Source organism: Artemia franciscana, chromosome 2 (genome assembly GCF_032884065.1).
Source record: "Artemia franciscana chromosome 2, ASM3288406v1, whole genome shotgun sequence".
NCBI lineage: Eukaryota > Metazoa > Arthropoda > Branchiopoda > Anostraca > Artemiidae > Artemia > Artemia franciscana.
This window is the reverse complement of record NC_088864.1, coordinates 42,849,814-42,875,866: the sequence shown is the minus strand read 5'-3', so window position 1 is coordinate 42,875,866 and position 26,053 is coordinate 42,849,814. Positions and strand designations below refer to the sequence as shown.

Below are 26,053 nucleotides of genomic sequence, written 5' to 3'. Positions count from 1 at the left end.
GACTTTTGAAAAGTATTGCTTGGTGTTTGGGTATGCATAAAGTTGAAATTTAATTCTGGGAGTAAAGAAGATATCAACGAAAATGTAAAAAAAAAACAAGGTTAAATATCTGTAAAAGAAAAAAAGTTATCGGACATTAATATTACAAAGGCTTTAGACGGATATGGCACGGTGTAAAAGTGTAAACAAAGTTAAAAACTAAGGTTAGGAGTGTTGAAAGAGTGCACGATATGTTAAAGAAATTGATCTGTATATCTCCCCCCAAAACCCCAGAAGGACTCAAGAGGGGGCATATACACTTCCTCTTAAAAAATATCAAATCTTAAAATACAGAAAGAAAGTGGCTTTCTGTAGGATATCCCGTGTAAATACACCTCAAAATAAAAAGTGGCTCTCTATAGAAAACCCTATGTAAATACACCTTGGAAAAAATTGTTTAAAATTTTCTTAGACAACTACAAAATAAACAAGATTTTGCTAAACACGAATAAACATATTTTAAATTCGACTTTGTGTGTGGGAAATTGGAATGCTATGTTGGGTCGCTAGAATATTCTTGAATAAACAATATCCCAATTTTCGATCCATGTTGTTATAACCAGGTCAGATACCAGCTATACTTTGCCTTTTAAGTTTGATGGATTGTGACATCTTCTAGACAGGGTTTGGGAAAAGGAATTATAGGCTCTCTATAGGATTTGGGGTCGGAATAAAGGAATTGTACTTGCTCCATAGGATTGCGGGTCGGAAAAAAAATGAATTGCACTTGCTGGATAGGGAAATCCCAAAGGAAAAAAAGTTTTCGCTACTTCGATTTCACCGATTAGTTGGCGGTTGATTGATATTTTTTCTTTCTAATTTTGTCTCTGTCTTTTTTAATTTATTTGTCTTACTTACATTCCGAGCCATAGAGCCATACAAGCGGAAAGGGGTGTATTTGGTGCTTTTGATGGTTAGTAAATCATAAAAATAATAAATCTTAATCTATACTTAGATCTTACATTAGCCTACTCCATATAAATTTCCGTCCCCATTCGACACAAATATTCGTAATAAATTGCGTTTTTTTGCTCAGTCTTGAGCCAACGCACTAAATTCCGTGGTGGACAGATTCAAACTTTCGTTAATTAAACACTCACGCAGGTATTTAATCACATTGTATTTCTTTGAAATAGGCGTAACATCTTTTTCAGTCTTGCATTATGCTATATTGAGCATTATATATTCCGTTCCTTTTTAATTTAATCTCGGTACAATATGGTAGGCTGCTGTTTTATTGTTTCAAGCTCAACGTTTTCTCTTTCTACCTCGAAAAATAGCCGTTTTTTGTATGTCCTGCTTTTCAGGGCAGATATACATACTTTTAGTTTTGAATGAAACTGAATACATTATAGCAGTAGGATTCCAACGTAGGATTTAATCGTTTTCTTCCTATAAATATTAAAAAATATATTTTTTTCACTTTCAGCACCTGTTACTTTATCACAAATGAGAACTCATATTTTACTATGCAGGAGAAACTAAAAATAGACATTTATTAATGCGTTGATGATTTTAAATGCTTGGAATATGACGGAATACCTACAATTACTGAGCTATAAGCGGAAACGCTTTAATTACTGGCCACACAACCTATCAACAGACAAAAATGTGTATTTTATACGGTTTAAGGTGATGTTTATTGACTTTAGCTGCTAATTTAAAGAGAAAGAGCCTCTCTTCAAATGACAACCATAAATAAAGATAAAAGAACAAATGTCGTATTCTTGATTAACATGAGCTAATGAGCTATTCAGATAAGAAACAAAACGTAAGAAAAAAAAGTCTTCCTAGTAGCATTTTTTTTTAGCTTGCGCAATAGTTTATTCTGTAAAATAAGTTTTATTTATGGTTGGAAAATTTGCGTTGATTTAATGAAGATTAATGACGCAATAGTTGGAGATTCCCGCTATTAGACACTTTGCTTTTATTTATCTATATTATCAAGATTCTTTTTTTAAGGTTTCATTGTTGTTGTCATTATTTTTATAATGAGTTGTCAGTTTTGTGATGAGCAAAGTTTATATTTGGCATGTGTTTTTGGGAATCTTTTGTTTTATGTCTGCTTAGAAAAAAGTCGTCCTCCTGGTATTGTTTTGAGCTTGCGCAAAAGTTTCTTCAGTAAAATTAGCGTTATTTATGGTTGGAAAGTTTGCATTTGATCAAATGAAGATTAATCAAACAATAATTTGGCGCAAAATTCCCGCTATTAGACGCTTTGTTTTATTGAACTATATTATCAAGATTCTTTTTTAAGGTTTCATTGCTATTGTCATTATTTTTACAATGAGTTGCCAGTTTTGTCGTTGGCAAAGTGTATATTTGGCGTCTGTTTTGAAGGATCTTTGGTTTTAGGAGAAAAAAAACAGTCAGTGAAAATTCCGAGAGCCTGAAGTCACTAGAAATGATGATGATACTTCGCCCCTTTATACTTATAATCATCCTGTTGGTTCTAAGTAACACAATAATACTGGTGACAATGATGCTGCAAAAACAACGATGATATTAAGTTACTTATGACACCGTCCAACACGGTAAAGGGGATCACGATACGGGTTTGGTAAGGATAAGATCATCGTGACGAAGAGAATTTTTTCTTAATTCAAAAATAGACTATAATATTGAAAATCTACAAAATCCTGTTCTAATATATATTTTAAATTCATTTTCTTTTCTTTTTTTTATCTAGTGGTATTTGGTCCTCCTTTCATCGTTTCTTCTTCTTTTTCGTTTTCTTGTATTCCTGAAAATAGAATAAATCCAATCTGTTTCTTTCTTCTTTTTTTTTATCTAAGACTCCCTTCTTATTTGTAATCTAATTCATCCATATGTCACTATTATTCCTTTCACTTTACTACCTATCTATCTTATATCTTATTCGACATTCCATAGCTTTCCACTTTTCTAATTCCTCAAATACATAATTTTTTCTCTCCAAGTACATTATATCTACCTTTTTCCTAATTTTTTTTTCTTTTTTAACAATTTATCTATTCATCCGATTCTCCATCCATTAATCTACCACACAACAATTTCAAAATTCTCATTCTAGCTACACACGGCGGTAAGGGGCTGCTCCCATTCATTAGGCCTATAACATATAACATTAAAATACAAATTTGCAATGCATATACTTTTTTTTTACTTTAAAATACTTTTACTTTTCTTAAAGCCCTTTAAAACCCTTTTCACCACATTTACATGAATAAAAAAAAAGCAAACACTGTTTTTTTAATACGTAGCATTTTAGCACATTCAATTCTTGCTGGGCTTTGCGTTATTGTGTAGCTACAACAACCATCAAAAAAAAAATTCGAAAAATCAAATATTTCACAATCCAGACAAATTGTATCCCCCTCAGCATGTAAATTCCACTAATTTAAAATCAATTTCCAACAGTCACTAAAAGAAACTTCAAACCTAAATACTATAATCTAAAATTTAGAAAAAGAAATCTTATACGGCTTCTACATTCCCTATAAATATATTCAATCTTAAACTTCATATAAAAATTCTTACCAAATATCGAATCCTAAATTGAAACACTTTATTAAAAATTCAAAATATTTTTCTTAAATTTTACATTTACTCCATAAATATATATCCCGTTTTTTTTATACCAAAATCAAAACTCTCTTTTCTAATCTTCAACCTAAATCCTTGCCAACAAAATTAAAAAGCAAAAATTGTACAAATCTAAACGAGATGAATAGCATGGATGGTGAGAGAATTCTGATAAATGATAAGTGACAGCAAATGAAACTTCAGAATGTAAGTCACCTTTCCACCTTGAGGTCTGAACAAACATATTTTTCTTGCAATTTAATAACAAAAATAAAAATTCTCCCAAAAAATAAATCAAAGAAAATCAAATAGCGATATTACAACTTAAAATGAGTAAAAAATCACATATAATATTAAGTAAAGTTAAGACCTATAGAAGAGTGATTAAGTCAACCTTAAACAAACAGAAATTATTCTGAATGAAAAACTGAAACTTAAATTGAACAGAAATTAAAGGATGAAAACAGGTGGAGCCTAAATCCCGGCTGCAATTAGATTTTACTAATACCCCGATTTACCTAGTGCTATTTTGACCCAATCAGATTCCCTACAACATTTTCTTATTGGCTGAGAGGTTGAACGATAACTTCTGATTGGTTCAAATTAGTGCTAGATAAATATTGACATTACTAAAATATTACCAGAATTTAAAACCTTAAAATCTAGAGGACCATCTGCACTTTGTTAGAAAAAAAATATTGCCATTCAAAGATTAAATGCTTTGAATGCCTTTAAGACTTTCAATTTTGATGCACTATTTTAAAGTGCTACATTTCATTTGTTGCGCTTCGTTCAAGGTAATTATAATACTTTATAGTAATAAAATAATATGTAATAAGGTAATAAAAGTATATAATACTTTTAAAACGCAAATTGGTAAATCTTTAGGCTAGGTTTAGTTTGCTGAAAGAATATTTTGAATTGTCAATCAAAAAAAGAAAATTTCGATGAATCGTTATTACATGTTAGACTAATAAGACTTTTTAAAAAAATGCGGAAAATTTGGGTAGTATGTAATTGGTCAACATTGTCTAAAATTATTTTCCTTTTCAGTAAGGTGTAAACTAAACTTAAACCAGCACGAAGTTTGAAGGGGCGGGGAAGAACAACTCTTGTCCCTGTCATTTTGTATTCGTTTTAAGTTTTACATGAATATTCCTGGTGATTTATGTTTGTTTTAACTTTGACTTTTTATTAAATGGCTTCATTTTTATTCCTTTCAGGTTAAATATCACTATTTACTTTTTGCCGAAGTTTTATTTTGTGGAAATCTTTTTCTAATTATTCTCCATTTCTTTGTTAATTAACGAAATCACATTGCTTGTTTGTTGATCACAGGAGGCTTAATAAAGTTTTTCTTACGCTTTTCAGCTTAATTACTAAGAAGTGGGATTTAAATTTAATGGGAAATTCGAATATTCAATCATAATTCAGCTGTAATTCTATGCAATATTTTCAAATACGATTTTTACCTAAGCATTTGGGCTGAATGGTCAAAGAATTCTAAATGAAAGAAATCAAAAACCTGTAGGATTCTAGGCCTCCTCTAGGCCTTAAACCATCCTGTTGACATCCTTGAGAAGAAATCTATCTCATCATCCTAATAAAATAGTCTTTTTGCGTTCCATTTTGTTGTCTTTGAGCAAAATTAACTCTTTCTTTTAACAGAGATAAATTCCATCTTTATTCTTGTTTCCAGCCACGTTGGTTTGGATCCAACAATGTGACATGGTAAATATCATCAAAACAAGAATGTTTGGGCCTCCCTCTCGCCTTTTCTCCCTGTTTTAAAAATCAGGCAAATTTTCCCAGGCTCGTAACCTATGATGGATTAAATTCACTGGTGGTTACAGGGGGCGGGGGAACCCCCAATATTTTTTCTGGCGCTCTCTCATCTCGTTTTTTTCTTTTTTTACTCTTTTTTTAGAACAAATTCGTCAATTTGGTCAATTATTGGCGCCTTTGACACATTGGCCTCCCCACCCGCAATGTTTTGCTCATTGGCGCCCTTGTCACATTGGACCTCCCCCAAGATTTTGCTGTAGACCCACCCTGGTAAAGTTAAACTTGATGAATCATATAAATCTGGAATCAGCGAAAAAGCTGACTCTTTTGATATATCTATTGAAATCGAAAATTCTGTTTTTTAGAGTTTCGGTTACTATTAGGCCAAGTCCCTCCTTACTTATAGATTTTTACCAAGAACTACTTAATTATATCCAATTGAGATCCAATCATCGATTTTTTTATAATTCCTGTTGACAATTACTGAAGAGCCATCTATCATACTGAAGTTAGATTAGATCCGATATGGGTTCCCAAAAAGTACAGCTAGATCAGTTAATTTTGATTTCAATCAAGTATAATTGAGATAAAGTGATCTCTGCTGATAGATTCTCTAATAACAACAGTTCAGGGATCCCCCTCCCCCCTCCCACGGTAATCCCTTGTCCCTTTGTGGAGTTGGGTTCAATTGTAATCCCCAAGTGACATAACTAAAACACTAGCTCTTACTTCCCACCAAATTTGGTAAAGATCTGACACTCTCTTCTGACAGATGTCCAGGTGAGAAATATTAAGGGATCCCTTTCTTCTCCCACAAAGTTTGGGTCATTTCCAAGCACCCTAAAACAAGATTAGAATACTAATTTTTACTTTCTATCAAGCTTGATTTAGATCTGGCAACCAATTGACATAACTAAAACACTAGTTCTTACTTCCTACCAAGTTTGGTAAAGATCTGACAGTTCCCTCTGACAGATATTCAGATGGAAAAGATTCCCTCCCCTTCTCCCACGAAGATTGGGTCATTTCCATGCACCCAAAAGCAAGATTAGAATACTAATTTTTTACTTTCTATCAAGCTTGATTTAGATCTGGCAACCAACTGACGTAAATGAAACACTAGCTTTTTACAAATTCGATCAGATTTTGAAATTTTATAAAAAGAAAAATATGGTTTACTTAAGATTTCTAGATTTACTTTTTCAGAATTGTTCCCAAAAATCTAGACGAAATGCAGAATTTTAAACCTCAGATCTCTCAAAGATATTTTGTCATAGATAGCGCAATAGTGCTGTCTAAGTATTGAACGATGTGGGCACATTGTTTAATCTATTTTTTTTTCTTTTTATACCAGGGCACTTGGAGTTGTCGTAGAAACTTCTAGAAGAGCTCATTCGACTAGAAATTGAAAGGGCAAGTGTAATTTCTGATATTCAAAAGTGATTGAAGGGTAACAAGTCCCCCCACCCATCAATTCCCAAAACAAATATAATTAAAATTTATAGATAGTCATTTTGTTCAGCGTAGTTGAAAGGTCTGGAAATTATGTCTTTGAGGATGAAAACCTTCCACCCCCCCCCGCTCAGCCCTCAGCGCAGGGGTTGTAAGTTTTTCTCCGAGGGCACATAAGGTTTTTATGGAAAGGGTGGTCGTTTAAACTCCAGATGGGGCTCATTGGAATGGAAATCAGATTTTCTGATGCCCTCTTTGAGAGTCAAATTGATCGGGGGCAGCCAAATGCATTCGATAGAAATTTTTTAGATAGTCATTTCTTCAAAAATAGTTCAAAGATCATATAATAAAGCCTTTGGGGCTGACAAAATCCCCCAAAGTCTGGAGGTAAGGGTTATAAGTTATACCCTAGGGGTATATAAGTTTTTATTGAAGGTGTGGTCGTGTGAACTTTAGAAGAGGGTCAATTGACTGGAAATGTATAGTTGTAGCTCCTTTTTAAGAGTCAAACATGACAGGGAGCAACTAGGCCCCCCCTCCCTGACATCCTCTTTTACCGAAACGCATTCAATTGAAATTGTGAGATAGTCGTTTTGTTACCAATAGCCCATAATCATAATACAATGTCTTTAGGGTGGACTCGTTAATGTGTTAATCTGGACAAGGGCTTGTGTGTTTTGGGTCTATTTCTCGACTTTTCTAAGGCCTTTGATATGGTTGACCACAATGTTCTTCTGTCTAAACTATCTTTATTTGGAGTGCATGGAGTCCCACTAGAATGGTTTAGGTCCTACCTCTCAGAGAGATCTCAGTATGTTTTGGTTAACTGTACTTCTTCCTCTACTTTGCCTGTATTGAAAGGTGTCCCACAAGGCTCTGTGATTGGTCCACTTTTATTTCTAATTTACATCAATGATCTTGTTGATGGTCTTCATCCCCATGTTCACCCTGTTCTTTTTGCTGATGACAGTAACTTTTTCATTGCTGCGGTGGACCTGCCATCTGCCACTTCTATGGCTCAAGGTCTTCTTGATAAAGTAAAGGATTGGTGCTGGTCAAATGGTATGGCTCTTAACAGCCGAAAGAGTGCCATTGTCAACTTCAGGACCCCTTACCGTATGCGAGACGTACAGGAGCCAATCACCCTGACTTTTGGGAATGATATTATACCACAAGCTACTGTGGTGAAATTTCTTGGTGTGTATCTTGACTGTTTTCTTTCTTTCAAACCGCATATAACTCACACCCGTTCCTTAATCCTCCGCCAGTCTTCAATGTTGCACCGGATTAACTCATTTCTTCCTCCTGATATTATGGTTTCTCTTTATTATGCTTTTATTTATCCTTACCTTTCTTATTGCTGCTCTGTCTGGGGTAATGCTAATAAATCTCTTCTCTGCTCACTTCAAAGAGCCCAAAATAGGGCAGTGAAGGCTACTTTTCTTCTCCCTCGGCTTTACCCTTCCTCTAATCTTTATAATGATACTGGAATAGCTCCGCTGGATCGTATTATAGGTAAAAGTACCCTTTATTTTGCGCATTCTGCTTTTCTAGGTACTCTCCCACCGCCCCTACAGCAGTTTTTCTCACGGACAGGCTCAGGTAGGTACTTTTCTTCTTTACGTAATTCTTCTCGACGGTTTATTTTACCAAAACGATCTTCTACAGCAAGCCAGAGGTCTCCAGTATATCAATCAATTCTATTATGGAACTCTATCCCTTCGGATGTCCCTCTTTTTCTTTCTGCAAAGGCATTATTTCGTCGGGTATTTCCAATTCAATAATTTTTCTCTCTTTATTAATCCTTTCCTAATTTGTATGTCTCTTCTCTTCTTTTAAAATCATTTTCAGCTATATGTTAATCTCCTTCTAAATCTTCTATCTGTTAAATATCCTATCTATTCAATGTCCTTGTCTTGTTCCAGTGTTTTTTTTTTTTTTTTGTTTTTTTTTTTTTTTGTATATATTTTATAATAGTGTTTTATTCTTGTTCTCTGTGGTCCATTACAAGCAAAGCTTCTTGGGCCTAGTAACCACTTTACTTTTGTAATAGTTTTTTCTTTTAGTATCAATAAATTGATTGATTGATTGATTGATTGATTGACTCAATCTACTGGAGCTCAAGGGGAAATATTTAAGCTGTATCTCGGGACATATAAGGTTTTTATGGAATGGACGATCGCATGAACTTTGTATCGGATGGTGCTCATGTAATTGGAAGTCTGGTTTTAGTGCCCTTTTTAAGAGTAAAAACTAAATGAATGGCAATCAGCCCCCCCCCCCCCACCCAGCCTATCATTCCCTGAAACATATCTGATCGACATTTTAAGAGAACTATTTTGTTCAGAATTGTTAAAAGGTCAAGTAATTAGGTCGTTTTGGATGTCGTTTATAAGTTAGGCAATTCGTTCATTGTTTACACATAGTTTATGTTATTGAGAAAGGTATGTATGTTTGAACTTTACTTTCCAAGAAGACGAAGGGCATTCAGGCGAGTCTTTCAAAGAATGTTGTGGGGAGTGTTCAACTAATTGAAAACACTTTATGTGTATACGGATTATCTAAAGGGTGTAACACAGGAATAAAAGGGTATATTAATTTGGAAAATTCAGGAAATGAGAAGGAAGATGATCAAAAAGGAAACATTTGCACGCTACCAATACTACTAAAACTACCACCAATATTACTACCACACTACCCCATTTATAATTGTGATATTGAGGGTAAATTTGAACTAAAACAAAAGACCCTATCTGCATGCACAATGTCACAATAAAGTATCTCAAAAATAGATTTGGGCATTAAGTTGGAACTTTCTGAGAATACTTACAGGGGAAGATCATCTCACCAAAAGACAATAATGCACACAACTGCTAATACTACTGTTGCTTCTACCTTTACTACTACTACTGCTTCTACTGCAGCTACTTTTAAGGCTAAGAGCATTGAGATAAAAATTTCAAGAAGTATATGAACATACAGGTTATCAAAAAGACATATCAGCAATATGATAGTAATGGCTAATTGTATTAAGTTGAAACTTCCAGGACTTGATGAGAGGGATGTTCTACTGACCAAAAGACAATATGTTAATACTACTGCTCGTAGTAGTACTACCGCTATTCAATACTGTTACTATTATATCAATACTACTACTGTGAGTACTATTATAACTATGCCTAAGGGTATGAAAGTGAAATTTTCAAGGAATTTCGGGAGGAAGGTGAACTGAATCACAACACGTCATCTGTATGCAGGTTTTCGAAAGGGTGTAAGAGCAATACCATAGGAACAGTTGGTATGTGAGCTGAAACTAACAAGGCTTGGTGTGAGGGATGTTGGACTAACCAAAAGAAAATATTTGCATTCTAATACTACTGCTTCTACTCGCACTACTATTACACTTACTATTATTATACAGCTATTATTACTATGCCACTGCAGCTTAGACAACTACAATTAACTCTACTAATGGAACTAATTCGAAACACGCTTTGCCCACACGAGTTGTCAAGTGGTCCCATCAGAAATGTTTCAGGAACGGTTGATGGTATTAAGCTGGAACATTCGGCGTGTGTTGAAGGGGATGTTGAAGAAACCAAAGGTGCTATGAACATACTGCTACTAATGCTGATACAATTATTGCTACTGCGCAAGCTAAGGGTATTTGGGTGAAACTTTTAAGAAATATTTAGGTGGATGTTGAACTAAATCAAAACAAACTATGAGCTTGTGTACATCCATAAAGGTGACAAAGCAATATCCGAAGAACAAATTATATTATTAAATTAGACCTCTAAGGGTAATTTCATATTAAGCCAGGAGTTAAGTAGGGTTATGTTCTATTCCTCTTTATATGAAAGTATAGTATACAATAATAGTATATATGAAAGTAAGTATGGTATACATTAAAGTGATTAGTGCTTTTTACGAGAATGATACTGCTGTGGTTAGGGTAGGAAATGAGGCTATCAGCTGAATTTATTATTAAATCAGGAGTTAAGAAGGGTTGCGTTTTATCACCCTTTACATGGATCATTTTGATGAGCTTTTTCTTAAGGAACACAGGAAAGGCAATGGCAGAACACAAAATCAAATGGAGAAGAAAGACTTTCCTGGACGATTATACTGGTGATTTAATCATCCTCGATGAAAGTATGAGCAAAATGAATGAAACTTAGAGGTTTTTCGAACACGGTGGAAATAGTGAAGATGTTAAAAGCAGAATAGCCAAGGCTCTTGGTATTTTCTTCACAGTTAAAATAAAGTTTGGAAAAATAGCAAGATAAGTCTGTAAACCAAGATTAGAAAATTGGAAGCTACAGTGATGACAGTGGTCAAATATGAATCTGAAACATGGGCGCTCTGCAAAGCAGATGAAGATTTACTAAAAGTTTTCCAGAGATTTTGCCTACGAATTGTTCTGGATACCCGGCTTATTGACCGTATTTCAAACAGTAGGCTGTACGAAAACTGGGGTTCAATCCTGATTTCTAGGGCTATAATGAAACAAAGGTTGAAATGGCTTGGGCAGGTTCTGCGGTGAAGGAAGATAGATTGCCGAATATTGTGCTTATCGGCCAACCATCAAGGGCTACACGGAAAGCAAGTCATCCGCGGTTAGGGTGGGAGGAAGTCATAAGGATTGATTTAAGCGAAATGATAACTTTCTGGGGGGGGGGGTTAAAGAGGGATAAATAGATAAGATTTATTAATCATGAAATACGGATAAAATATTACATATTACTATTCTCCCTAAGGCTCTTTGACTGTCAAGAAGAGGGAAGACAAACAAGTCACTTCCTCAGAGAAGAAAAAAAATAATAATAAAGAAGAAAAAATATATAAATATATATATATATATATATATATATATATATATATATATATATATATATATATATATATATATATATATAAATATATATATGTACATTATATATATATATATATATATATATATATATATATATATATATATATATATATATATATATAAATGACTCGCAATTTAAGGATTAAAATATGATCTTACACAAGGAGTAAAAGGAACTTGAATACGATTTTTGGTATTGCGAAGATTATAATTATTCTGATCAAACAGTTCGTGGTAACGAACTATAGTAAGGAGCGACCCGGCTCAATAGTAAACGAAACTCTAAGGAAACTGAAATTTGATACTAATAGTTACATCAGAAGAATTTTATTTTAGTGCTGATTTCAAATATTTAAGTTTCATCAAGTTTCTCACCCATCAAGTCTCATCCATCAAAAGTTACGAGTCTGAGAAAATTTGTCTTATTTTAGAAAATAGGGGTAACATCCCCTAAATGTCACAGAATCTTAACGAAAATCACACCATCAGATTCAGCGTATCAGAAACCCCCACTGTAGAAGACATCACGGATGCGTATTTTTTATTTTTTTTTTTCCAGAGGTGATCGTATCGACCCGATGGTTCTAGAATGTTGTGATTGGGATCATTCTAACGGAAGTTAAACGTTCTAGTGCTCTTTTTAAGAGACCAAAAAACTGGAGGGCACCTAGGCCCCCTACCACACACATTTCCCCCCCCCCTCCAAAAAAAATCACCGGATCAAAATTTTTCGACAGCCATTCTGTTCAGCTTAGTCAAAAACCTAGAAAATATGTCTTTTGGAACGCCTTAATCCCCCACAGTCCCAGGGGGAGGGGCTAAAAGATACAAACTTTGGCCATTGTTTACATATATTAATGGAAATTATGAAGTTTACATATATTTTCAGGGGGGCCTTTTTGCTTTGGGGTGGGGTTGGGTCGGGGGGAGGGGGTTACGTGGAAGGATCTTTTCATTCAGGAATTTATCTTGAGGGAACAGAAGTTCCATGAAGGGGGTGCAGGATTTTCTAGCATTATTTAAAAAAATAGAAAATAAATAAATAAATGTTTTCAACTGGAAGTAATGAGCAGCATTAAAACTTAAAATGGATATAAAATATTACGTATATAAGGTGGCTCATCTCCTCCACAATACCTTGCTCTTTACGCTAAAGTATTTTTAGTAATTTCAACTATTTATTCTACGGCCTTTGTGATTCAGGGGTCATTCTTAAAGATTTGGGTGAAAAATTTAAGCTTTAGTGTAAAGAGCGAGGTATTGACGAGGGGCGGACCCCCTCATTTACGTCATAAAAATACACAAATATAGAAGTTCGTTACGTAAGTTAATTCGTAAGGTACGTGTGTTTATTACTAACAAAAACACTCGTAAAAAAAATTAAAAATCTAGTTAAATTTTTAAGCATCGAAAAATTGGAGGGCAACTAGGCCTCCTCCCCCACCCCCTTTTTTTTATCAAAATCATCCGATCAAAACTATGAGAAAGCCATTTAGCAAAAGAAAAATTAATATGCAAATTTCGTTTTAATTATTCATGTGCGGTGAGTCAAAATCAAAACATGTATTAATTGAAAAACGTTCAGAAATTAAATAAAAAAACAAGTTTATTTAACTGCAAGTAAGGAGCGACATTAAAACTTAAGACGAACAGAAATTATTCCGTATATGAAAGAGGTTGTCCCCTCCTCGACGCCTCGCTCTTCACGCTAAAGTTTTTTTTATTGTTTTAAAGGGTAGAGTTTTGACAAAGAGTCAAACTTTAGCATAAAGAGTGGGGCGTTGAGGAGGGAACAACCCTTTTCATATACGGAATAATTCCTGTTCGTTTTAAGTTTTAATGTCGCTCCTTACTTGCAGAAAATAAAAAAAAACAAGTTTTTTCAACTGAAAGTAAGGAGCGACATTAAAACTTAAAACGAACAGAAATTACTTCGTATATGAAAGGGGCTGCTTCCTCATCAACGCGGGGCGTTGATGAGGAAGCAGCCCCTTTCATATAACTTTTTTTTTATTTAATTTCTGAACGTTTTTGAATAAATGCATGTTTTGATTTTGGCTCTCGGCAGAGGAATAATTAAAACGAAGTTTGCATATTTTTTTTTTTTTTTTTGGCTAAATGGCTTTCTCATAGTTTTGATCGAATGATTTTGATAAAAAAAAGAGCCGGGGAGGAACCCTAGTTGCCCTCTAATTTTTTGGTTAATTAAAAAGGCAGCTAGAACTTTTAAATTTTTACGAATCTTTTTATTAGTAAAATATGTAATTTTGTCCCAATTCATTAAGAATAACTCCTGAATCACAAAAGCCGTAGAATAAATAGTTGACATTATTAAAAATACTTTAGCGTAAAGATCGAGGTATTAGGAGGAGGTGAGCCCCTCATATGGGTAATAATTTCTGTTCGTTTTAAGTTTTAATGCTGCTCCTTACTTCCAGCTGAAAAAAAACTTTTTCATATTTATTTTTTTATTTTTTTTTTTAAGTAATGCTAGTAAATCCTGCACTCCCTTCATGGAAAGTTTCTTCCCCCGTGACAAATTCCTCGATGGAAAGCTCCCCCAGCATGTCCCCCTCTTCTCAACCCCTCCCCCAACCGAAAAATCTTCCTGAAAACGCCAGTACACTTCCCAATAACCATTACTATATGTAAGCACTGGTCAAAGTTTGTAACTTGTAGCCCCTCCCACGGGGACTGTGGGGGAGTAAGTCGTCCCCAGAGACATATTTATAAGGTTTTGCGACTACGTTGAATAAAATGGCTATCTCAGAATTTTGATCCGTTGACTTTGGGAAAAAAATTAGCGTGGGAGGGGGCCTAGGTGCCCTCCAATTTTTTTGGTCACTTAAAAAGGGCACTAGAACTTTTCATTTCCGTAAGAATGAGTCCTCTCGCAACATTCTAGGACAACTGGGTCGATACGATCACCCCTGGGAAAAAAGAAAAAACAAACAAACAAATAAACACGCATCCGTGATCTGCCTTCTGGCAAAAAAATACAAAATTCCACATTTTTGTAGATAGGAGCTTGAAACTTCTACAGTAGGGTTCTCTGATACGCTGAATCTGATCGTGTAATTTTCGTTTAGATTCTATGACTTTTAGGGGGTGTTTCCCTCTATTTTCTAAAATAAGGCAAATTTTCTCAGGCTCGTAACTTTTGATGGGTAAGACTAAACTTGATGAAACTTGTATATTTGAAATCAGCATTAAAATGCAATTCTTTTGATGTAGCTATTGGTATCAAAAATTCCATTTTTTAGAGTTTTGGTCACTATTGAGCCGGGTCGCTCTTTACTACAGTTCGTTACCACGAACTGTTTGAAAAAAAAACTTGTTTATTTGTTTAATTTCAGAGGTAAAAGATGGCGGAACACTTAGGGGATGGGGGAGGTCACCATGAAGCTGAGAAAAAGTAAAACATGTACACGAAAGAATTTACGGTGACTCGAGATCAAGTAATGGGATAACTCCTGTACGATTATTTTCCTCAATGAGGTTTCTTGCTTTATTGTAAACCTTAAAAAGTGGTTTAACAATGAAGGAAAGGTTGACAGCCATGCTATTGGTCAGTAAGAAATGTAAGATTGGATCAAGCAGTGAAAAGGGATTTTCAAAATTTATCCAGGGAAAGTATGTTTAAGTTTCCTTAAAATACCGAGACTCCTGCAATAGTCTTTGATTATATTTTGTTGGAAGGGGAGTGTGCGGAGCTGTGCTGGCCTACGGTGGTCTGGTGCTACGATGAGTGGTTAATAGTAGCATTATTAGTAGGTTCTCTGATATGCTGAATCTAACAGTGTGATTTCCATTAAGATTCTTCGACTTTTTGGATGAAAACCGATTCAAATGCAATTTAAGTTCTAGCTGCTTTTCTAATAGCCAAAAGTGTCACAGCGAAGAGTATAGTTTTTGCATTCAAAAGCAATCAAAAGGTTGAATCGTATAAAGTATAATTTTGCCCCAAAGACGGCTAAATTACAATTAATTAACAATTCTAAGATAAAAATTGATTTAAAATTATCGAAACACTCCATACTTCAAGCTTCAATTAAAAATTCAATAAAAAAAGAGCATTTCAGCTTCAATTACAATAATCCCGAGCGATGGTACATTCGTTCCTGAAGATGCATGCAATCCATAACAAGTTAACAGTTAATATTGACATTTATTTTAAAGCTTCATTTAACTAAGTTGGTTCATTTGAGGCTTAACAAATTATGTATATGTATATTCATTTATGATTGCCCATCAGCTATTATAAAGAGGGTGGGTGGGTCTTCATGTAGATGTGAGGGGAGGCAAGGCCATATATCTCAAAATTGCAGTCTCTGTTAGCATTTAGATAAATATAGAAGAGGATCTAGGAGAGAGGGGGGCATGAAAAATTAATCTTCTGTCATTTTTAGACTAAGCCTGAACTATGGGTGCTACAGGTAGATAGCTCAAAGTTCATTAAAAAAAAAATCTTTGTAACATAGAAGATTGGATTTATCGGGGGGCTAAGAATACCGTTGGAAAAACTCCCAGGACTGGGATAAGGGCTACCAGGAACTTTGTTTTTATTGAAATTTAAATGGATATTTTTGATTTTATTTTTTATTATCAAACATTTAGTGGTAATGAAGCATAAGTGAAGAGCTCTTGATAATAGTAACCAAAATTCTAGAAAAAACGAGTTTTGATAAAATATATGCATCAAAATAATCCGACTTTTATGGAAACTCCAAATATATGAGATTCATTAATCTTCGGATTAGCAACCAAAATTTACAGGTCGGAGATTTTTTTTTATGATTTTTGAAAAGGGGAGAAAAACCGTAAAAAGCAAGTCATTTTGAACAAAATAGACCTCAAAATTTTGACTATCAGAAATCCCAATTGTAAAGATTTCAAACCATTGTCCACTAGGATGTGAAATTTTGGATTTTTTCCGAGATGAAAAATCACGAATGTGTGTTAATTTGTTTGTTTGTTTGCTTTTGTGGTTTATTTTCTCAAGATTGATAGTATCAAACCAACGGTCCAAAATATCGAGAAAAGACTCATTAGAAGGAGAATTGATCGGCCCAATAGAAACCGAAAGTCTGAAAAAACGTAATTTTTTTAACAACCGATGCATCAAAATGATTTACTTATTATGTTTATTCAAAATGTTCAAAACCTATTAAGTTTAATGTCTTTAAGCGGTTAATTATTACTAATTTTCGTTAATAAAGCTACGCATATTTAAATTTGAAGTAAAATTACATTGATAATTAACCCTAAAACAGGCCTCATCGAGATCTCTTGGGACAGAGTTGTGAATTAAAATATGTAGTATCTGTTTTCTATTTTTTTCTCTGTTTTTTCAGTTTTTGTTTTTTTTTTCTCTCTCTCTCTCTTTCTTTCTCTCTATCTCTCTCTCTTTCTCTTTCTCTCTCTCTCTCTTTCTCTCTCTCTCTCTCTAAGAAATATTTCCCATCAAAAGCAACAAGCATGAGAAAATTTGTATGATTTCAAAAAAAAACAACAAAACACCCTCAAAAAACGCAAGTGATCTTGATGAGAATCGCACCATCAGATCCAGAATATCAGAGGGCCCTACTGTAGAGAATCCAAGCTCATATCTGCAAAAATATGGAAGTTTGTATTTTTCGCCACATTTTTTCCCTAGGGTGATCGTGTCCTAAAAGATTGGGACAAGGGCTCATTTGGACAAAAATCAAAAGTTCTAGGGTACTTTTTCAGGCCCCAAAGGGATTAGAGGGTAAGTAATTTACCCCCTCCAACACCCTTTTCCCCCAAAGACATTCAATCAAAATTTGAGAGTGTCATCGGGCTCAACATAGTTGAAAGGTCCAGTGACTATGCCTTGAGGATGACATGACCACCAATGGTCGCTGAGGAATGGGCTGTAGGTTACGCAATCTGCCCACTGTTCACATGTAGTATTTGTTATTGGGAAATATACAGAAATTATTTAAGGGAACTATCCACGAAGAGAAATATCCGTGAGGAGGAAAGTTTCACGGGGGAATTTTCCAGAGAAAATTCGTACATTGAGGTATGGAAGGGCATTTCCTGACATGGCTTAAAAAATAGTCAGAAATCAAACGAAAAGAAAACTTTTCTCAGGAAAAAAATAAAGAAAAAAACATGTAATTTTATTACTTAACAACAGGAAAGATTGTATTACAGCAAAGAGACATTTTCTGCCAATTTGTGGTGTGGAACGAAAATTTTAGCCCAAAGGTCACCAAAAAGCAATCAAGAGGAATCTTGAGAGAACTAAACGATTTAAATCATCAAGAAACTATATATTGAGCTTTCCAGTCTCAGAGGCAGTAATGTTTTGCGGTGTTGCAATAGTCCCATAAGAAGCAGGTAGTTAATACAAACAAACGATTATTTAGACACTTAAAAATAAAGTTTTGGTTAGTTAGGTAGATTCATTGAGGATTGATAAAATTCAGTACAGTAGTATATAATGGGGCATCAGCCACTAGTGAATTCTGGCCTATGATGGATGCATCAGCATTCCTTTTCTGTGTAGGCTTGGGTTACGTTTAGTGCAGCCCTGGGTATGCTATTAAGGTTGTAAATTTTATCAAAATTCCTTAAAAACGACTGGTCAGACACAAGGACTATTAAAATTATGCAGTGGGGGGTTGAAGAGGGGGCAATTTCACTTTGTATATTAAAGCTAAAAATTGAAACTTTTCATTCTCTGTTAAACTTGAAAAACAGGCAGGCATTTTATGGAGCCTGGAAAACTGTTAAAGCCTGTATAATAATTTATTGATCGATATCAATCATTCTGCTTTTCATTGGTTGATTGGCATAATTGATAATTTTTTTTTTTTAATGAAGATACCTTAAAAATGTATTCTTCAAAATCTAGAGGGTACATTTTTTCAATGAAAATGTAAAAAAAAAACATTTTTCAAAATCTAGCCGAGGACCCAAGGGGTAATTTTTATCCCTTGCCTCTCCCCTCATCGACACCCCTGAAACAGATAATATGCACGTGAAAATAGGAGTTTTATGAAAGGAAAGATTGTGCTTTGCATGAAACGGCCTATAGCGCCATTAAATTTCGATCGTGTGACAAGATTTTTACTTATAAAACTTTGCGCTGTGGTCAGTGTCTTTGTAAGCAAATAAATAAATTGACACTAGCTTTGAAGAAACTTTAATCAAAGTAAATCATTGTTTCTAAACTTTTATTTTAATTATAAACCTATGGAAAAACAAAATCATAGAACTTTATAATACACGAAAATTCATAACCAAAATTTTAGTCAATCTTTATTTAAATATGCTTTTACAATATTAAAGATTACTTTCAACTTACTAACAGTTAACTTTACCTCTTTTTCAGGCAATGACGAAAATTAGAAGGCAAAGGAGAACCTAAATTTGTCACTCCTGTTAACTTATTGGTTTGACCTTTGTGGCATTAAACCAGCATTTTAAGTACGCCTTTGTGGTGTGAAGTGATAGTGTTATTTCGTAATTAAAATTACATTATATTTTCTCCTTTATATAGGAGAAAATGTAATACAGCCTTGATTTTGGCAAGCATTCATATAAATACTCGCGAAATATATTCATAAGATCAGTAAGATATTTAATCTCAAGTATGAAGTTATTCTTATTGGTAAGTCTGTAATAAGATTTAAGATACTTTATTCATTAAGCAATCCAAATAAGCCTATTAAATTTCCAATAATTTTTTTTTTATGTTCGTTTTTTTGAAAGATCGAAGTTGAAGAATGTTGATATTCACCAGTAATAGTCTACATTCCACAGATTTCAGTTTTTCAAGGTATATTTAAATGATCTTTCAAACGTATATATTTTGTGACTTTGGCTCCTCATGAGCTACTAAGGCGCCTTTGAAACAGGTTCATCCACTTTATCCATTGGTGCAAAGATTTGACCGAAAAATTGTTCAAAGTAAGAATTGCAACCCAAAACCATCGAGAGGGGACAATAAGCTAGCAAAAAAAAATATGGGTTGAAGCTAATGTTTAGAAAAGTTTCTTTTTCTTTTTTGTTCGGCAAGAAAAATGTCTAATTTATTACCAAATTTTGAAAAAGTTTGCAGTTATTGTATGTTTTTAATATTTGAAATGAAGTACGTGTTTTTATTTACACAAAACATATTATGAGATAGGTTTATGTATACATATTTTTATATCATATGTTATAATTATATGAATTTTCTTGAACTTTGCTTGAAATCTCAATGTTAAATTAAATGACCTCTCGATGGGTTAGACTCCTAATTAAGCTGTTGTTCTCATATTTAACAAATCTTTTAAAGGCATTTGAAAAACCATTAAAACTTGGAAAGTAGCCAAATTACAGTTCGGACTCAACCTTTTCAGGCCCTAATTATAACTAATTATTAATTTCTTTAATGTTTCATTCATGTAACAAAACTATTTTTAACCTAGAGGCTGTATTACATGAAAAACGCCAAATAAGCAGCATTTTGATATAGATCCATTTTCGCAATTATTGGCGTCATTTAATATTAAAAGACTTCAATGATCTTTCTATGTGATCCATGAAAGACAAGTTATCTCAACTGAAAGTAAGGAGCAACATTAAAACTAAAAGCTAACAGAAATTATGCGTATATAACCCTTTAAAAAAAGTTACTTACTGGGACAAAATTTTAACTTTAGTGTAAAGAGCAAGGTATTGAGGAGGGGGCAATTCACTCATACACGTATTAATTTCTGCGTTTTAACTTTTAATTTTGCTTCTTGCTTTCGGTAGAAATTTTTTTTATTTAATTTCTGATCGTTTATTTTTCAAATAGCACCAGGATATCTGGTTGCACCTACACGGAAATATCCCGCTCCCTACGGAAATATCCTCTGGACAATTCAAGCATTGCGAAAATTACCCCGGACAATTACCCTTTAAATTTCCACGAGTAAAATTGAATTACGTAAAGAGAAAGCAAGACATAAAGAAATTTCGTATAGGAATTCTGGAAAATTCTCCCAGTGTAAAATTCCTCTGAAAAGTGCACACCCCCTGGAATTTTCTCTTTCCATAAAAAATTCATCCCGTGAAAAATCCCCCCAGCAGAAAATTCGTCCTCCTCTCCCAACCCGAAAAATATATTCATGTTTCCAAATAACATATACTACATATAAACAATGGGCAAATTTTATAACTGAAGTACCTTTCCTGATGGGCTGTAGGAAGTCATGTTATCTCCAAAAATATAGTTATTGGGCCTTTCAACTATGTTGAACAAAATAGCTATCTCTAAATGACAGGGAGCCTAGTTGCCCTCCAATTTTTTGGTCGCTTAAAAACGGCACTGGTACTTTCCATTTCCGTTTGAAAGAGCTTTCTCCCGACGTTCTAAGCCCACTTGGTCGACAGGATCGCCCCTGGGAGAAAAAACAAACAAATAAACAAACATCCGTGATTATTCTTCTGGCAAAAATTACAATTCCTTATTTTTGCAGATAAGAGCTTGAGAACTATCCGGTAGGGCTCTTGGATACACTGGATCTGCAGGTGTGATTTTCAGTAAAATTCTATGACTTTCAGGGGAAGTTTCCCCTTTTTTGAAATTCAGGTACATTTTCTCAGGATCGTAACCTTTGATGGGTAAAACCAAACTTGATGAAACTTAAATATTTGAAGTCAGAATATTTCTATTGGTATCTAAATTCCGTTTTTTAGAGTTTCGGTTACTATTGAACCGGGTCGTTCCTCATTTACAGTTGGTTACCACGAACTGTTTGACTTGTTTCGAAGCGCTATGTATAGTTCTTAGTCAGTGTGTATGGATTAGCGACATCTGAAAACTATTTAGGTGTGTTTTATTGAATTTGTCTACGTCTGATCATATTATGTATCACAACTATCTATTTCACCAAGGAATTCCAAGCCACAATCAAATCATTCATGTTAGTGAACAGTAAATTAAGTATAACTCTACAGTTCAGAAAGTAAAACTTGAACTCTAAAAAGAGGAAGTTTTAAACAATAGCTTCATCAAAACAATGGAATTTTAATTTTGATTCCAAACATGTAAAATTCATCAAGTACAAAATTACTTATCTAAAATTGAAATTACAAAAATATTGACATTATTATACAGCTTTAAAAAAAGGATATGCCTTCATCAAAACGGCACCATCAAATTCAATATTTCCAATAGCCCTCAAGCAGACGTTTCGAGCATCAGTCTATACAAAAAGGGATTTAACATTTTTCATAAGAGCCATGGTGACGGGTACTTGTTTCTTTATTATAATTAAATCAAAAAAACAAGTTTTATAAATGCAAGCAAGGAGCGACGTTAGAACTTAAAACGAACAGAAAGTATTCCGTATATAAAAGGAGTTGACCCCTCCTCAACGCCTCGCTCTTTACGCTAAAGTTTTACTCTTTCTCGCAACTCTACATCTTAAAACGATAAAAAATCACACCATCAGATTCAGCGTATGCGACAACCCTACTGTAGAAGATTCTATGACTTTTAGTGGGTGTTTTCCCCTATTTTCTAAAATAATTTCTCAGGCTCGTAACTTTCGATGGGTAAGACTAAACTTGATGAAACTTATATATTTAAAATCAGCATTAAGATGTGATTCTGTTGATGTAACTATTGGTATCAAAATTCCGTTTTTTAGAGTATCGGTTACTATTGAGCCGGGTCAGTCCTTACTAAAGTTCGTTACCATAAACTGTTTGATTTTTATTTTTACCGCGGGTAATCGTATCCTACTAATTGTAGAATATTGCATGGCGGCTCATTTAATTGTAAATTCCAGGTTGCATTGCAATACCTCTCTTAAGTGAAAGAAAGGTCGCAAAACACCAAGCACCATTTTGTTATGTATCCATGCGTAATTAGTATTTGGGGTATTACAACCTTCTAATTTCAGTTTCAAAATCCATACTATTGTGTGGTCGTAAATTCCTCCCTAACGACACGCGTACGCCGTCCAAATAAAACGAGCGGTTAGGTTAGGCAATAATTTACGAGTTTCATTTGACTGAACTAACCCTCAATAGGATTTTCATCCATTTATATGAAATATTGCATTGTTAAGAAACTAGCTAATAGGGGGGATATCAGCGGGTCTTTCTGGAGGGAAGGGTCAGGGGTTCCAAAATTCTGATAAGGTTTATTTTCAGCTCCGAGCATTTGAATTTTTGGAGAGATGTCCTTCAGATCTGTATGGGGGGGGAATTATACCCAGCATAATACCTTAATTGAAGGATTATGCTTGAACTAAATATTAAGTGCAAGAGCCGAAAGGGCAAAGTTCTCCTTTTAATACAGAAGTATTTCGCGTGTAATAAAACAACAAAACATTCATAAGTTTAGATGCACAGTCACTGAAGGGTGGGTGACATCCCATTGCACTTTTTACTGGATGATCCTTCTATCATGTAAAAAAAAAAAAAAAAAAAAAAAAAAAAAAAAAAAAAAAAAAAAAAAAAAAAAATTACTTGATTGCGTAAAGAACAAAAAATAAGCTGCCCCTTTTACTCTTAAAGCATTGCAAGATAAAGTTAAACGTCACCTTAAAGTAAGCAGGATTTCAAGGGGCTTCATATTTAGCATAATCTTAAACTTGATTCTAAAAAACGAAGAAAAACTAAATAAATAAGGGAAATTTACAATGAAAGTAAATAGCAATATAAAAACCTAAAACAAAAAAATTACCCTTAAAATCTGAAGATTAAGCACCACCGTCACCCCCTCCCTCTTTAAGTTAAATCTGGCTTTTGTGTCTCATCCCTAGAACAATGAATTATCTAGAACAGTTCGTCTAACACAAATGAACTGGGAAGTTTAGTATTTCTTTTTATGGTAAAACCTTGAGAGTGAATTTAAATACTCAAATGCTTTGAAATGCAATTACTATATAAAGCAATTTTGACAATCTTGTGTTTTAACGGCGTTCTTAATTTTGGTGCAAAGAGTAGGAATCAAAGTGGGTGAACGCCCCTTTTACATAGAGTATAATTTTTTCCTTTTAATTTTAATTGTTGTTCTCCGCGGTCAACGGAACATGTTGAAACGTGAATGTGACATATACTTGACTATCCAATCAATTTGGATAGCTATTCTTCTTTAAATATCTGGCATTTGGAATTTCAGGTAGCTGGTAGAATTCAATTTAGTAAAAGAAAAAATTGGATGAAATCCATTTGTTTTTCTTAGGAATAGCATCTTTTACAAACAAGAATTTTATGAAAAATAAAGTCCATTACAAGACTGCGTTTAAATACCAATGTCATGAGAAGCAGACCCAAGTTCCAAGCCCTAGCGGAGGGACATGCAACAACAAAAATTTTTTTTTTTTTGGAATTCTGTATATTTTAACATTTTCTAGATTGCATTGTTTGTGGTTGGATACGTTACAACCCAGGAAGTGGATGACGCTGAGTATGCCAAGGAAAGCCGCCTCGGCCATCAGAGGATTCCATACGGATATTTCCAATATGCCAACAATCCTGGTCCATACCAATACGAATTTGGGTACAGCAGGGGTAACCCCCATCACTCGCGATCCCATTATGAACAGGCAAGTGGGCCCAGATTCCGTGCACGTGTCAAATGGAATGACGCATACAGTGGATATGGTGAACATTATATGGAATATAACCATGCAGGTTACCACCTCCCCGTTCATTCAGGCGCGGCGCTTGGTGGTGCCTATTAGACTGAAACGAAAATAATTTATTTATTTTACAAAGCGATGTATTTACTTGTCTATTTAAATATAACTGAGGAAAAAAGTTTTGTTTTTGGAGCTATAGTAATGCCAAGAGTAAGCACGATAGTGGGTAAAAGTTCAATCATTTTTTGATTGTGCTTATGATACCCTTCCACCTCTTCCCCTTTAGTTCGGTTAAGCATATGAATGTACCTCTTCTGTTTACAAAGAAGATTCGGTTTTGCAAAAAAAAGAGGAGCTACCGACCCGCATAGAAAATATCATAGGTTTTGGTGTAAAACATTCCAAAGAATGGAGAACTTCTGTTTTTAGAGCTCGGGTATTGTTGCTTACAGTTTGCTACCATGAATGTTTGATGGGTTTTTGGATTTGGGGGGACCCATGTGAACATGCCTTATCAAATATGAATGTAGCAGGATTTTTGAAGGTAGAGGCGACATTTTGATAGGTCAAAACTTCGTCTTTTTGAAGCTGTAAAAGTACCCTTATACTTTTTTGTACTACGATAAAATAATACAATTGGTGCAGTGAACATTGTTTACAAATCTTTTTGAAACTTTAAAACTTATACAGTTTTTAAGACTTTGTTCGGAAAAAGGCACAAGGAAACATTAATAGTGAGCAATAGTGAGGACTAAATTAGCTTTTCAGACCGTTTTCACGCTACTTCTATTTTCCACTTTTGTCTCAGCCGTCCTAGCCGAGGAGATTGGTGTGCTGGATTTAGGATCCTTTGTTCGCGAGTGTGAGGGCTTGAACCGTAGTATACCCAAGTATTTAGTTTGGGACAGGGGTCAGTGACGTGCCGCTGTAAGCTCAGCCAGAGTCGACCCAGCTCTAAATGGGTACCTAAAAAAATCTGGGAAAGGTAACCAGGAAGGGTATGCGAAAGCACAGGATGGTTGGCCCCCAACCCCCCATTGCCCTTCCTGGCTGAAGTGCCAAGAAAGGAGTTCAGAAATCAAGAAAAGTACGTGCCACTCACAAATCTTGCTTTCTTTCGACAGATGCAACTATTTTGCGGCTAAAGCATAGCTCCCATTTAAAAACGTGCGCTCCTTCATATCATGGTCAAAATTTCTTCTTACATCATACTTATTTGTCTGTTCTCCCTTTCCCAGTTTTGTTTCTTTCCTTTTTACCAAAAGTAGGCCTATTGAACTTCCAATGAAACTTTTCGCCCTTCTTGTTCCATTATCTTCCTTTTTCAAGTAATATTGAAATCAACGATAGTTTTATATGTTTCTTTTTTTTTTACAGTTTATAAGACAAGTCATCTATCTCGCTATAAAGAGTGATATTTGAAAATTGTCAAACTATTTTATCGCGATTATAAAATTGTTCTTTGTTACGAAATGAAGAAAAACGGATAGGATTACGCAACAAAACTTTTTTTTTTGTTTAAATACCAAGAATAATAGTCAAACATGTACGAACAAACAGCATGCATGAACGAGAGTGGGCTTGAACTCATATTTTTTTCCCTTTTTCTAGCACACGGACTTTATAACCAAAGCAAATGAAGTCGGCATGCATACGAACAAAGTGGTCTCGCCTAATGAAAGTAAATTAATATTTTAGAGCAGTGGTTTTTTTCAGGGACGCAGCTTGGGTTTTGAGT

General features: G+C 34.3%; 1 protein-coding gene across 1 annotated transcript; it reads left to right on the top strand.

The window, feature by feature from the left end:
- Positions 1-19,249: 19,249 nt before the first annotated feature.
- On the top strand, positions 19,250-24,518 carry LOC136042055 (uncharacterized). Its single transcript, XM_065726919.1, has 2 exons — positions 19,250-19,358; positions 24,088-24,518. The coding sequence occupies exons 1-2, from the start codon at positions 19,341-19,343 to the stop codon at positions 24,415-24,417; spliced, it is 348 nt and encodes a 115-aa protein (XP_065582991.1). The 5' UTR covers positions 19,250-19,340; the 3' UTR covers positions 24,418-24,518.
- Positions 24,519-26,053: the final 1,535 nt, after the last annotated feature.